This window comes from Taudactylus pleione, unplaced genomic scaffold (genome assembly GCF_031769625.1).
Source record: "Taudactylus pleione unplaced genomic scaffold, aTauple2 ptg000551l, whole genome shotgun sequence".
Lineage (NCBI taxonomy): Eukaryota > Metazoa > Chordata > Amphibia > Anura > Myobatrachidae > Taudactylus > Taudactylus pleione.
The window spans coordinates 1,023,756-1,039,691 of NW_028284953.1; the positions used below are offsets into that span (position 1 = coordinate 1,023,756).

Sequence of the window (15,936 nt, forward strand, 5' to 3'; positions counted from 1 at the left end):
TCCGCCATCGCGAACATCGACCACTGATGGTCGCGATGGTGATCCCAGCCTGCCACATACGTCGCAGTGCTGGTATCGCAAATGCAGCAGGAGGTGTCATACAGGGTGTGTCATACACCTTACTGCTGTAATTGCATTATTGCAAGGATGTAATTGCAAAGCAGCCTGTGTGCACTATACACTACAGTATATGCCTGCGTGCATACATCATATCTATAGCCTGCGTGCACTACACACTACAGTATATGCCTGCGTGCAGCTTTGCAATTGCAATCCTTGATGAATCAGGCCCAGTGTCCCTTATTCTATCGTGAATATCGAATATTTGTCAATATTTTTTCACAAAGGTGAAAAGAGAACTTCACCCACACAAATGTAATCAACACTCAGCATGCAGACTGTCACATAGGGAATGACACTTTTCTCTGCATTATATAATCCATGTATTTCCATGAAGTCTGTCTAATGGGAATTCATTAAGTCCACATTAAATAAATCTGTTAGCCAGGCTTAATTAGCAGAATTACAGATGTCAACCTGGCAATTATAACTGTCTGAAAACATTTCCTTTCCACCAAGATAAACACGCCACACTGTATAATCTGAGTATTTCTATTCCCTAGTAGTGTACTGGCTGTACTGTATAATAAATAAATACTTTCATTGCCCACTTGATTAGGTAAACCCGTACACCTACTCAGCAATGCAAATATCTAATCAGCCAATCATGTGGCAGCAACTCAATGCTTCAAAGCATGTACACATGGTCAAGATATTCAGCTGTTGTTCAGATGTTCAGTTGTTGCTCAGACCAAATGCCAGAATGGATAACAGATGTGGGACGGAATGCAGCAATGTGAGAAATGCGGTTAAACACAGAAAATACGGGATTCCATTCCTCATATGCACCAAGGCCCAGATCGCGATGCATTCCGAGGCCTGGATGCAGTGGGTAACACTATCTTCTGATGGTGTTACCCTATACAAGCCTCTGGGTTTCTATTCAGAGAGTGCTGAGAGAGGGATCCAATCAGATCTCTCCCAGCACCCCCCGCGGTAGTCCCTCAATGGAAAGCCTCAGTCCCTCATTCTTACTGAGATAGCCGTCCTTTGTGATTGTCTTCATGCATACCAGCATAATTAACGCTGGCATGCATGCGAAGGGTGGCAGGATGCATCGTGGTCTAAGTAACTTTGACCATGGAATGTTTGCTGGTACCAGGCTGAGGGGTACTGATCTACTGGGAATTTCATACTCATCAGTCTCTAGGGTTTAGAGAGAATGATGCACAAAACAAAAATTATCCAGTGAGTGGCGGCTCTATAGGTGAACATAAGCAAAGGAAGAAGTTTTTTGTTATTGGTGCAGGTTATCTCGAAAGAGCTATGTCCTATATACAGTAAGGACAGAAAATGTCTTTATTTCTGATACCAGTAAAATATGCACCAACAGTGTGATGAATACTTCATAATAATTCATTTATTTCTCCAATAACAGAGCATGTGACAGTTCATTAAGATCATTCAGTGGTTTCCATTATTTCCAGTGTATGATGCGTTTCGTGGGTGGACAGCCTGCTTCATCAGATGTGAAACGCACCTAGAAAGGTGGGTTCTGGCATATACTGACATGGTCTATGTGCTGCATGCACATAGAATTCTGGTGTGTAACAGGCAAACATCTGTGACAGCTGGTGATAGCGAGACTGTCACGTTCTCGCTGCCGCCAGCCGACACAGACAGGACACATACAGTGCAGTCTGACAGCTGGGCTCGGAAGGCGAGTCGCACTGTCCTAGCTCAGATCTTGCTTCCAGGTTGCCCGCCTTTATAATTTACAGCTCTCCGACTCTGCAGGCTGGAGGAATGCTGCACGGAGGGAACATAGCACATAAATAGCGCTTTCAATCAAATGTTCTGTTGAGTGAATAGGGTTTCAAGGGGTCCCTGTGTTTTTTATTTATTCACAAACTAGCAACAAATTGCCACAGTGATGCCACTGTGATCAGCTGTAGTGTTGTTAGTACGGTGTTTATTAGTTTGTAAAGGTTTTACCTGCCGACCCCTAACTAATATTTTCCTTCCTACCTCAACTTACAATATATTCCATTTTTCTGAGATGCTATTCTAAGCTGGGACTTATTTACTGTAGGTATTTATATTCCTGATAATATAATATACTATGTGCCTTTTATTATACCTCTTACCACGTCTTTATTTTGTATCCCTGTTGTATTTTCCTGAGAAAATAATAGTTGGTTAAAAAAAAACATAAAATCAATATTGATTCGGCCCATTGTCTTCTGCCAGATCTCACACAGCTGTATCCTACTATATACTGCATTACCTTCTCCATCAGCTGTCTTAGCTGCCGACTCCGAGGGTCTCTAGAGCAGGAGGTCTGTGCTGGAGCCACCACCGTGCAGATACATTTGCCGTCTGGGGCTTGGGCTGATGTGTAAATTTGCCACCCATCTTCAGGACTGGGAAAGAGAGTCTGTAAAGGGAGAATAATAAGAGCGGATAAACATACATGGCTCTTCCAATACAAGCATGAACATATTCAATATGCAGAACCTAATATTACACCCAATCAAACATCACTCATCAGTCACTATGGACGTGTTTCTTCTGCTATCGCAGTGATGCTGCCCAGGAATAAGCATAACACACTAGGTGGTCTATCGAAGAACCGAGGCCATATCTCTGTGTGTTTCTACGTTTTACTCTAAGCAACTGTACCATGCACATGTTATGTCATGTTACCTCCAAATAACTTATGTCAGTGGAGGAAGATTGAGGTTACTTTTTTGTTCTAGCATAATAGATTTAGGGCTCGATCCAATTAGGTGTGAATTGCAAGTAGCGAGTTTGTTTTTTACCCCAAAAAATGATGTAATTATTGGACTAATTATGCTAATTAGAAACTTCCAAATGCCTATTTGGTCATTAGTGGAGGTGTCCAAGCAGTGGCGTAAGTTCATCCCAGACGCCCGGAGGCAAGTTATAATTTGGCGCCCTCCCGTCACAGCCGCTGGCACTGTAATGTAGCAATTCGCATGAAGACAGGCTATAGCAGCTGATGGTCTGACACAGAGCTCTCCACTAGTGTACGGTGGCTTCTCAGATGCCGTGAAGGGCCATGATGGTACACTCCGGGTACATAGTTACAGCACTAAGTGGGGTGAATATGTTGTGGACAATGGAGGAGGTGCCCCCTTCAGAGCTGGAGCCCGGTGGCAGGCGCCTCCATTGTCTCCCATAGTTCTGCCCCTGTGTCCAAGGGGTTCAGCACAGTGTCCCCACATTTTAACCTTAAAATAAAGATTTTCCTTTCCATCTCTCACACTCAAAGAGGTGCAACTGGAAACTTGCGAATTCAGTCTGACCGATCAGTACGAGTTGCTAATTGGATTGCAAAATTAATTCGCTATGCAACTTCGAAGTGAAAATCGCACCTCGCAATTCGCACCTAATAGGATAGACCCCTTAGATTAATTCATATGTTTATATTATGCAAATAGGTCTATCTGCACCATTTTGCCATCTCTTTGCTATTTATTAGGTTTGAAGTGAACCATGAGCTCTTGATGTCAACAACATTCTAGATTAGCCCCTGGTTCGCTATGGGTGCACTTATACTAAAATCTTTGTCAAATTAAATAACTCTTTTTGCATCTGCGGGCCGGATTCAATTAGAGGAGAAAAGTCAGAAAAGTTTTGCCTGTCCGAATTTCCGCCTCCTTCACCTGTTTCAGAGGCCAAAAGTTTACGTGCGCGTCCCCGATTTTCGCCATATTTAATTCCTAAACAGGCGAAAACGGAAAGCGACGAATGCGGACAGTAGTGTCAGAAGTAGAGAAATCAGTCTGTACCCCCAAAAAAATAGATGCACTAACATAGGGAATCAATGTAGACATCGTGCGCATGCGCACTGGGCCACCATCGACCCACTTGCGAGCACATAGCGCTCGAGAGCAGCTCTGAATCAGGCCCTGAGTGCGACGAGACTTGCAAGTTCTGAGATAATCAGACCTGTTGTAGGTGTGAGTGATGGGCCGATGTTCTCCGATGTATACGCAGGACTGCGAGGTATTACGGATGTGAGAAAGCAGTAGTGGGCATCTCAGTACTGCCTGAACGGCGGCAGACATTAGCATTATTTTGCAGATTAATTGCGTGCGTTTACACAGCTGCGATCTGTTCTGAATCAGGCCCTTAGTTCCACAAGGTATTCTTCAGTCTTAATTTCTGGATAATAGGAGCACATAGTGGTATGTGATCTTCAGTTACTTCTAGCTATATGTCTTTATTTTCAGTGCTGTTGGATACAATTGATAACTTAGGTCATGCTCACTGGACATATTACCACATTTAGCAGACTGGACATACTGCAGGGAAAGATACCTACAGTACAATCACGTGTTTTCAAAATTGCACTTTGCCGTAACGTAATACAGTATTCTCACCTCCAATCATCAAGTACTTCCAAGAGGTCATGTTTTCCGATATCTTTAATTATGAACTAGTGAGTTAATGAATTTAGCTGGATCAGTAATTATCCCACCTGTTACCACAGACCGAGATCCTGAAAACATGAGCTGCTGGGATACTTGAGTATTGGGGGTATATTTACTAAAGTGCGGGTTTTTAGAAGTAGAGATGTTGCCCATAGTAACCAATCAGATTCTACTTTTATCTAGCTCCTTCTATGGGAGATAATAGCTAGAATCTGATTGGTTGCTATGGGCAACATCTCCTCTTCTAAAAACCTGCACCTTAGTAAATTTACCCCCTGGAGTTGTGAACCACTGCTCTTATGTATCTGTATGGTCTACTGAATTACAGCTACATTGTAAACTCTTCAGGTCAGGTAACACAGCAATGCATTGGGGTTCACTGTGTATCCCTGCTCATCCCCATCCATGTTCAGGAGAGCACATAGGATCCAACATAGCAGATAGAGAAGTACTGATGCTCCCCAATTCCCCCCCCCCAAAAAAAAATCCACTTATACTACCAAAAAAACATTGTAAGGTGCTGTGTACAGTATATTTTTCATTAACAGTTATAAGCAACATCATAAGCAACCCTTTCTTTAGTCATTCACATCATTTGCTGCTCCAGTGTAGCTTCCTCGGTCCTCAAGGCACACCAACAGTCGTGGTTTTAGTGATATCCATGCTTGAGCACAGTATACCAGTACTTGGCACTGCCGGTTAGTTAATTGGCTTCTGACAAGCATTAACCCTAGTGTGAGTGTGGAGTGTCTATGTCAGGGGTTCCCAACCATGGTCCTCAAGTCCTGGTTTTAGTTATATCCATGCTTGAGCACAGATGGTTGACTAAAAAAAAACTGAGGTTCTAATTAATTCACCTGTGCTCAAGTATGGCTATCCTTAAAACCTGGACTGTTAGTGTGCCTTGAGGACCATGGTTGGGAACCCCTGACATAGACACTCCACACTCACACTAGGGTTAATGCTTGTCAGAAGTCAATTAACTAACCGGCAGTGCCAAGTACTGGTATACAATAGCTATAGATAGCAGCTTCTACACTCTGGACAAGTCTTAAGACGATCATTGTATTTATTTACGAAGTTATTTCATTGACTTATTCCTATATAAAGCCCAATTTAAAGCTAATCCGGGTCATAGACTGACTAGAAGGGTCTGGCCCATGGTTAATCATTATATTGATGAAGTCATTGACTTTAGGGAAAACAGATGAACTATTTCCTTGCTTTAGTTTAGTTTGCTTTCCAGTGTGATTGATCACTTACATGTACCATAGCTACTGAATCTACGACCAATCTTGTCATTACAGTAAGCTCCATTTGTCCTCCATGGAACGCACGCCCATTAAACATGTCATTCTTATATTGCTCATTAAACAGATTGTCCTTTTAAGCCATTAAATATGTCAGTATCATTAGGCTACTTTACTCCACAAAGGGTCCAACCATTGTAATTAGGCCGTGTCATTAAACATGTTAGTGTTCTTGTGTCATTTGCAGCACAATGGGACTTGTCCATCAACTGTGTAATTATTGGCTCAACTATGACTTCATTGCATGAGGAAAGAGTTATCACTGTCAATACTATTCAAGAAAGAAAGGAATATCCACACAGACCTGTATTCAAATGCTGTCCTTCCCCGACTATAAGATTACTAATTCAATATATAGTTATTACAGGGGAGGTGCACCCAGGAATAAGAATAATTACAATGAAAGCAAAAAGACAAAGTATTCCTGTATTGGGGCACTCACAGACTAAATATATTCCGTATTATATATTATAGTGACCCTTCGAAAATATAAAACATAACCTTTGTTAGATCATAAGGAATAAAACAGCTAAATATTTATTAATGTTTTTATATATATAATAAAAATGTTGTACATGATTTTAAACTCAGTGTTATCCACAATTGTTTCTCCACACTTTTAATGAATACAATCTCAATCATGTATACCACCCTATAGTGTATTATAATGTACTCATTGATTGATAATTCCACAGTCCTGTTGCTCTTATATACAGAACCCAATATGATATGTGTCTCTAAAATGCTAGTGAATCACAAATGCAACACGTGTTCATATTGTACAGGTTCACATTCTCCATCCCCTTCTGAGACCAAACATTCCAGAATAATAGTATAATGTAACTGTACCAATATTTGTAGGAGCTATCTATTATCAAAGTCACGAGAGAGTGGTATCATGATGTGAACATCCTGTTAATCTACTGTAGGAACTTAGCAAATCCCATCCACTGACATCTATTAGTTCAGTTCAGGGGCGGATTGGCTGTAGACTTACCACGTCTTTCCCCGGTGGGCCGGACCATGTTGGGGCCACTAAAATCTCCCTTTTTTCTGTTTCATTTTAAAAAAAAATTTAAACGTGTCCTGGCCAGCTGATTGGTAGGCGGTCTGGTCTGAGCTCACGTTCACTGAGCTGGAGAGAGGCCACGCCTACAATCACTTCAGCAGCCTCTTAGTGGTGTAGCAGTCCCACCCGACTGGGCGGCGCCGCCGGCATCTCACCTCACCGCACCACCACACCGTGGACCACGACACTGTCAACCCAGCTCCTCGAGTGTCCTCAGCTCCTACCTCCTAGCAGCAGCCGGAGCTGAGGTGCTGCTGCTCTGGAGGCTGCTGTGGCTTTGGACGTTGCTCCAGTGAGTGTGCGGGGGCCAGGCATGCAGGGCATGGAACAACCCCGGGTAGGTGCATCCCCAGATATCTCCTGGAGCGCTGGGCATGCCCCAAGTTTGATGAAAACAAGGGGAGTGGCTTGCTGCCACAGTATTTCACATGACACACCCCTTCTCATAAGAACACGCCTCTTTTTTTTGCAAAAGTCCTTCTGTTGCTCTTTCAGTTAGTCAACGTGGGCCACTTTATGACATTTTTCCAGGGCCACTTTAAATTCTCAATCGTCCCTGGTTAAGTTTCATGTGTTAACTCCCACATCAGGAGCCAATTTATTTCTCAGTCTGAGATGTAATAATTGTGGTGCATCCAATTCCCATGCACACATACAGTGTTTTCCTAATAAGGTAAATAGTGATTGCAATATATTTATATATCACACCTTGTGCAGGCTGTACTTATCCCATATAGTTATACATTCTTATGTATTATTTTCCCACTAGGGGTTAACACTCATATGTGTATTATAATAATTCATACCGTATGAGCGATAACCCCTAGTGGGAAACACTAATACAGTATTAGTGTTTCCCAATAGGGATTATCGCTCATATGGTATGAATTGTTATTATGCTTGTTACATCACCACTACATCCCATACATATTGTGACACAATTCCATAGTTAATTGATTGCATTTATATTCGGTCTGATTCTCGGGTACAGATGTATCCTTAAAAATAGCATTCAGATTTGACACATTACAATTGTATCAGTTTGTAATCAAATTGGTTACAACTGCAACATGTTTCAATCTCTGCTTATTCTGCTGGGATGCCGTGAGTGTAAAGGTGCCTACGCACTTAACAATATTTTACACGATTTGCCTGATTCCGAAGCATCGTGACGACAAATCGTGTAAAATATGCCCAAATCGTGAGTGTCCACTCACGATGTCAATGCACGTCCCCGCAGGTCGTACATCGCATCTTCAGATCTGCCGTGCTGTAGGCAAGATCTGACCATCTCAGTCACGATGCACTGGAATAGATAGGAGGCACAATAGATCGTTTTTTCACATTAGACAGTTTTTGACAGCAAATTGTGACATCGACTGCCGGGGAGCTGCTAGGGAGAGTTCAAGGGGAAATAGGGCACGATATCGCATTGCCAAGTTTGTAGGCACCTTAGGTAATTATACCCCCTCACTGTTCTGGCACTTGCATTGCTAACACAGACACAATCTTCCACCAGATGTATGCAATACTCCACAAAGGGTCCAACCATTGTAATTAGGCCGTGTTCATTAAACATGTTATTGTTCTTGGGTCATTTGCAGGAAAATGGGACTTGTCCATCAACTGTGTAATTATTGGATCATCTATGACTTCATTACATGAGGAAAGCGATATCACTGTGTTAGACCTGACATGTTTTGTCTGGTAAGAAAATGTACTAAGTTAGACGTTTTGTGCACATAGTCCTTAGCCCCTAATAGTGCTGACCAGGGACAGAAAGGCAGAGTAATTCTGATTAGTCATGTGTTACAACACAACACAAGCCTATTCCAGCCGATTGTGTTAATATTCAGTGTTCATCAGCATTTACTGAACTGGCCACAAATAACAAGTTCTCAACAGTCAATATGGTTGTCTTCATCATGTTGGGCAAATGTTTTACTGTTTGGCCCTTGATCATTGTGGGTCAGCCATCTCAGTATTGATTGTAAAATCAGGAAGGCTGATAACCTCTTAGATACCTCTAAGAATCAATAGTGCTGTCAGTGGAATGTTTTGGAGGCCAAAGATGTAAAGTATATTAGGCCATTAGTCCTCAAACATGTTTTAATGTCATCATCGTTGTTTAGAAAAATAAATATAATCTCAGATTCAGAGCCGTAACTAGACCCTTTGGTGCCCTGTGCCAGAAAGAGCATTGGTGCCTCCCTATTTTTTAAATAGGGAGATAACACACCCGAAAAAAGGTCATGGCTTCATGGGGTAGGGCCAGGGAAGAGAAAGGGGAGGCCAGGAGATGCTGGGGATAAAATAATAGGAAGCTACAAGTGAGAATGATAATAAACAGAAAACTGGCAGGCCCAAACAGCGCCCCCTGCCCTGCGGTGCCCTGTGCCATGGCACTGGCCGCACTACCCTAGTTACGGCCCTGCTCAGAATACCACAAAAACAATATATTGTTTCTGAACAATCTATTTCTTTATACAGTAGAATACAGTGTCTTGGTCCAAATTGCCTTTATTCGGCTTCAAGGGTTATTCACAAAACTGTAATATCCTTTTCAGACCAAGACTCTAACCCGGGATATTGCTGGGTCAATTCTGATCCTGGTTTGGTCTGAAAGGGTCAACCCGGGTTGTGTGTCCCGGGATCTCGACCCTGGTTGAGACCAGGGTTATTCCTGGGTCTGATCCAGCTCGGCTGCTGTATGATAGGCGGACGTGTGTCACGTAACCCAAAAAATTAGCTGATTGCGGAGCAGTCACCACCCACTTTTTATTACCTTATCTTTGTGTGCCAAAGATAGTTAATTTCTTATGACACACTGTTTTGCAGGGCTGACATGGGTTCAGTTTTTAACAGATGACTCGGGAATAACCAGGGTCCAAGGTGCAGTGTGAGCAGCAGTGACACAGGTTGAAACCGTGCTCAAAAAATTCAGGTCGGACCTGGGATTTTGGTCTGAAAATTATGTATAAATGTAGTTCTCTGTTATTCTGGGATACTGTATTTTTTTATTTTATTTATAGCTGTGATTGTTTTTGTAATATTAAGTTCATGAGGAAGGTGCCTATTGTAAGAGAGTAACATTGTGTTCCTCCTGACCAGTTCATGTAAAGCTCAATGTGGGTCACTCTCAGTACTATACTAGACCTTGTGCCAAATGAAAGAATTCAATTTAGTTTTGTAGAGTGACATATTCTAATGATCTTTTTGAGAGTTGAGACTGAGGCTACCAGGGTGACTTCCGAATTAGAAGGTCTGTTTGGTCTGATGATCAGGTACTGGTTAATACTAGCAATGGGGGATGCAGTCACCATGTCCACATTCAAGATGAAGACAACCATAATGTTGAAAGTTATGATGTCCACATTGTTGACATCTCATCAGTGTTGACATGGGGGACGTCGACATGGTCAATGTCAACATGCTAAGCATGTTGACATGATGCATGCTGACATTAGAACCATGTCGACATTCTCATGTTGACATTACAAATGGCGACATGAAGAACGTTGACAAAACAAACCCAACCCCTATCCGTGTAATGTAAATATATGCATGTAAGTGCTCAATTGAAATGCTACAATGTGACATAAATGAGGCTCCATGTGGCATAGGACATTGTTGGCATCACATTCCCATCTGCCAGTCCAGCAAATAATCACACAAAGGACCTTCAGGAAGATTACTAGTATATCCCTCGCACACAGCCGTACCTAGATATTTCAGCTTCATAGGTGGGGGTAGGAGAGACCTCTCATACTCCCACCTTTCTCTCCGGCGCCTCTCACCATCCCTGTGCAACCCCCCTCTCTCCCCCATCTTTCTCACCTGTACTTCTTTAGGGGCAGCAAAACAAGTACCACTGGAACAAATACATTGCAACTGTGGCATTCCCTCAGGCTGGCACCCTGGCAGTGGCCCCGCTCACATAGAAATCAGTATGGCCCTGGCCTCACAAAGAGGTAGGTATTACTGTGCTAAAGTAAGGACTGCACCTCTGCGCTTTTGGTTTACAAATGACTCCCAATGTGTACTTGCCAACTTAAACTGGCCTCCAGGACGTCCGGCAGGGGGGTTCCAAGTGGAAGGGACGGGTCATCGTGCCCCTGCCCCTACACAACATAGTGAGGCATGCTATAGAGCATTACAGAGTGGGGATGTAGTTAAGCGATTTATAGCGAATCGTGTCATCATCCCTATGGGAGAAATGGGCGGGATGCGTTAGGGCTAACCACTATCTCGGGAGCCGATAAACTCCCCCTAATTCATGTCTCCCCTAATTCACAGGAGAGTGGGCAGCTATGCCCCATTGTCTGATTAATGCAAAACATTACATTAGAGACTTAGGACCTCATTCAGAGCCAGTCGCACAGAGCGTGCGGTCGGTCTGAATGAGGGGAGGACGTCTCGAATTTTCAAGACATCCTCCTTTGCGGTGGTAAGGCTGCTGGTTAACACCCACAGCCTTACGACCGCCTAAGGTGATGGTCGCGATGGTCAAGACCATCGGGGCTTACGACGAGAGCCTAGGGTAGGGTCTCCCTTGTCGTAAGCCCCGGAGAGCTTTCGGCTCTGTCAGAGCCGGAAGCTCTCCACTGACATCACTAGTGATGTCAGTGGGGCCGCCCCCAAATGGTAGGCGTTCCCAAGGGAACGCCCCCGTTTGGGCTGCCACCCCCCACCCGGCCCGCCTTCCAAACAGGGCGAGCTGTCAATCAACATCGACAGCTCGCCCCCTTTGGATCGAGACCCGCTACGACCGGCGCTGTCGGTCGTAGCGGGTCTCACGCATGCGCACGACGGCGCCGTCGCCATCGTGCGCATGCTCTTTGGGGGGCCATCGACCCGGTCCGAGTGCATCGGCGCTAACGACCGGGTCTGAATGACCCCCTTAGACCCATCACACAACACAGCCCACTACCCTTAATACTGCTGCCAGGAGGGTTGGTGAGATATTAGAATTACCTCCAAATGACTTACCATAATCGGTATACTGTGTCTTTAAAGTTTCTCTCTAACAGTAAGTACAGACCGCTTTATGGAAGTAAATGTCGATATTTAAATCCCCGATGAATGGCCCATTTTTTGTAAGTGGTGTATATTGGAAAATTGGACGCGGTTGAATGTTATTACACAAGAGATCAAACGTTCCGTTTCTGTAATGCAGAAATTTCCATTAGACAAGTCAGACAAAACTGTGGGTTCCTGCAGACCTGAGAGCAGACATTTATTGACTTGTTAATTTAATCAAATGTTTTCCCCTGAGCCTCCTGTACATACATATACAACATGAATAATATAAGACAGCACAGAGAGGGGTTAGAAGATGGTATATATGTGAGAACAGGGACATCACTAAATTTAATAAGTGAGAAGAGAGAGAGAGTAATTTTATTGGTGCTATAACATACTGAACATAATATAGAGAAAATGATAATTATAGCTAATTTAAAACTTCCACAGTGATTTTGCTCTGTGCAGACAAACATTGCGCAATCATAGCCCCAACTTGCAAAGCTCATCTGAAAACCTAATAGTGATTTACACTCTTTATATGTAACCCAACCGGCTGGGAGATTTGCAAAGATCTGTCTTTTAAACAACCCAGCTCCACACACAGCGTGCACAGATCAAACTGCTGAGTGCGCACTATTCCTCCCCCCGCCCCGCACATCCATTAGCAGGATTGGAAAACAAGAGGGAGCCCAGTCACGTAAACAAGAATTACATCAAAAGCCAAAATGGTTCTGGTTTATGGGTTACTTGGAAAGGTTTAACTCCTAGACTCTACTGAACAAGGTAACATCTCTGTTATGCGCTTAGGTGAATTAACTATTTATACCCCTTTCAGACATACAGCAAAAACCTGGCTTTTTGGTTGTGAATGTGCATCAACCCGGGTTTTTGCTATGTGTGAACAGAAACGACCTGGGTCGAAGTCCCAGGTCCATGACCCTGCTTTATACCACGGTTTTTCCCGGGTGCAACCCAGGTAGCCTCTAGTGTGAATGCATCCAACCCTGGTTTTTAGACCTGGGTTTTTAGAAAACCTTCTCATTGGCTGTTCCACGCAACTATTGATGACATCAGCTGCAGTCACCCAGACCACATGACTGGGGAGCAAATGAATTTAAGTGTGTATTATTTTTTGCTTAACTTTTTTATGTGAAAATGTTCTCTTTGTATAGATCGCAACTTTCTAGAGGCTATATTCATAATTGTCTTATATTCTAATGTACTTTGTGGCATTTACTCTAAAAATGCAAATTTTTATATTATGTCATTACTGTGAACAAAAAAAAATATGTATCCCCTTTAAATCCACACCAAATTCCAGGGCAGACCCAGGTTTAGTGTGAACGTATCCGACCCTGGAATTTCCCGGGTCTCAGGTGTAGTGTGAAAGGGTGTCTCAAGCAAAAACCCGGGTTTTCGTTGAGGTGAAAAACCCGGGTCTGAGGAGGGAAACTCCTGGGTTGTATGTCTGAAAGTGGTATAAGTTGCTTTTAAAGAGCATAAATACTTTATAATAATCTTTTACATAAATTATTTAAACTCATGTATACAGCAACTACAGTATGCTTTATTTATTCATAAAAAAAGATTAAAAATAAATAGTAGATGATTGTTAAAGGTGATGAGTGATTTATTATTTTACCTGATTGTAGTGTTGGCACTGAGAAAATGATGTACACCTGAAACATACTTGTCTATGATTAATTTCAGGGAAATTGTGCAAGTAACAAGGGAGCCCCAGTCCCATACTTCCTGGTATTGTGCTGGGCTGCACTGGGAGACTGCTTGCGGCTGCTAAAGCAGCAGCCGGAGGAGTCCATTGGCGTCCTCACCTGAAATGACACCTGGTGTGGGTAGGGATCACAGGTACCCTTCACCTGCACCGTGAGCCAGAAAATAGGGGGTGTGGCCTCACATGTGCGCGTGGCCTCGTGGGTGGGGGCGTGGCCCCGCGGGCCGAACCTCCGTTTTTTGTTACACCAGGGGTGCTGGAGGTGCGGTCTGCCCACCAGGGAACAGCCTGTTTCAGTGCCGGCTCCCTCACTGTGCTAGGAGCCGAGTGCTGCACGTAATGCAGCTCCCGGCTTCTGTCACTGAGGGGGAGCCAGCACTTTGGTGTCACCCCTCAGCTGGTGACACCCGGTGCAGCCCACACCCCCCTTGTGATGCCAGTGGAGCAGTCTACTATGCCTATGGGGGGAGCCATCACGGTGTCTCATGTCTGTAGGTGGGGAGGCGCTTTTCCTGTTGGGATCAGGGCTGCTCCTCGGCAAAAAGAGATAGGAAAGGGTCGGCGCAGCATCAGCGTCACGTCTCGACTTCATCACTATTGTGACCGGACGGGGTAACCGGGGGTGGTGGACGGTGTCATTGCTGGCTGTTAATTAGTTTTTAAGTTAATTAGCCGGCGGGTGGAGCGGGTAGTTTAAAAGTATTAATAGGCGCTGCGGCCCTGTTATTTATGTTCCTGATCTTGGGGCCCGTCTGGGCCCGGAACAGGTGTCCCCTTAGTCCCCCCCCCTGTCACTTACCCACATAGTAAATCCCATTCTACTACTGTACCTTACCAATATTGATTTTTGTTATATGATGAGGCCATAATACTTATAAATAAGGGAGCACAATTAATGAATATAAATAATATATGTGTATAGTCTTGGACATAGAGTAGCACTGGCTGAAAGAAAACTGCTGACTTGAGTAGTTACAGCTTCCCGGCATTTTGTGAGCGACACTGACAATGGCGTTATTAATGTGTCTGGGTTCACCGGGGAGGAAGGAAGTGCCGTACCTTCTACTTATCTCTCCTGGCGTACACTATGATCACATAAATCTACTTCAGTAACGGAAAAAGGATACCTGTTATTGTCACTGTAACTCATGTGCTTCAGCAGCTTACAGTGTACTGGATTTTATTTAGGGACTTGGATAACAAAATTTATTGTCAATGTCCTCTTAATGACTATGGTGGGCAATCTGAGTAACCATGGGGATGATCAGAACTCCGATAAAGCAAGTGTGTATGCACTGACCGATGCCGACACCCCTGCCGGGTCCCGCCGCTGACGATATCGCTCATACAGCATATCGTTCAGTGTGTATGGGGCTTAAGTTGGGTGGGAATAAAACAATAAAGAGCAGGTAACTGTGCACCTGGGCAAACCATGTAGCAACGCAAGGGGTGCAAATACATACATTTCTTTGCATGGGTGGTTAATACTGGCTGCTGTTACTTGTAGCCCACAAATGCTGGACAGCTGTATTTTTACATTGCAATTTAGATTTCCGTTTGGACACAGCCCTCCCAAATCTAAATGTTTCTGCACATTTTAAATCTTCCCCATCTGCAGTGCAGCATGGTTTTACCTAGGTGCTCAGTTATTGCTCTCTCTTATACCCCTTTTCCACCTAAATTCCGGGTCTGACCCGGAGTTGGAACAAAGGGCCTGATTCAGACCCACTCGCAAGCGGCTGTCCACTCGCAAGTGGGTCGATGTTGTGCACTGCGCATGCGCACGACGGCGGGAGCTCCGTCGTGCGCATGCGCCAGACGCGACGAGCGAAGGACTTTCCTTCGCTCGTTGTGTCTGATCAAAGGGGGCGCGCTGTCGATGTTGATTGACAGCACGCTCCCTTTGGTGGGCGTGCCTCCCTGACGGGGGCGTTCCCAAGGGAACGCCTACCGTCAGAAGCCGGCCCACTGACATCACTAGTGATGTCAGTGGGAGTGATTTTGGCTCTGATAGAGCCAAAATCACTCCGGACCTTGCAGTTGAAAAACTCAACCGCAGGCTCCGGCTCGCAGTGGCGATGGTCGCGATGGTCAAGACCATCGTGGCCATCAAACTGCACGCTCGTATAGGCTGTGGGTGGTGACCCACAGCTATACGAGCGTCCAGGAGGACGCTCCATAATTATGGAGGGCGGCCCTCATTCAGAGCGTGCGCTCTGCTCAGAGCATACGGCTCTGAATGAAGGCCAAAGTTCCTATCCGGATCAGACCCGGAATTTT

At 44.3% G+C, this 15,936-nt stretch overlaps 1 protein-coding gene across 2 annotated transcripts in view; it reads right to left on the reverse strand.

Moving 5' to 3' along the window:
* The window catches only part of OLFM2 (olfactomedin 2), a 365,566-nt gene that overhangs the window by 147,535 nt on the left and 202,095 nt on the right, over positions 1-15,936 (reverse strand). For both annotated transcript variants that reach the window (XM_088452501.1, XM_088452502.1), the window contains exon 2: positions 2,348-2,497. In XM_088452501.1, coding sequence (XP_088308627.1) covers positions 2,348-2,497 — 150 coding nt within the window. The remainder of the gene's footprint in view (positions 1-2,347; positions 2,498-15,936) is intronic.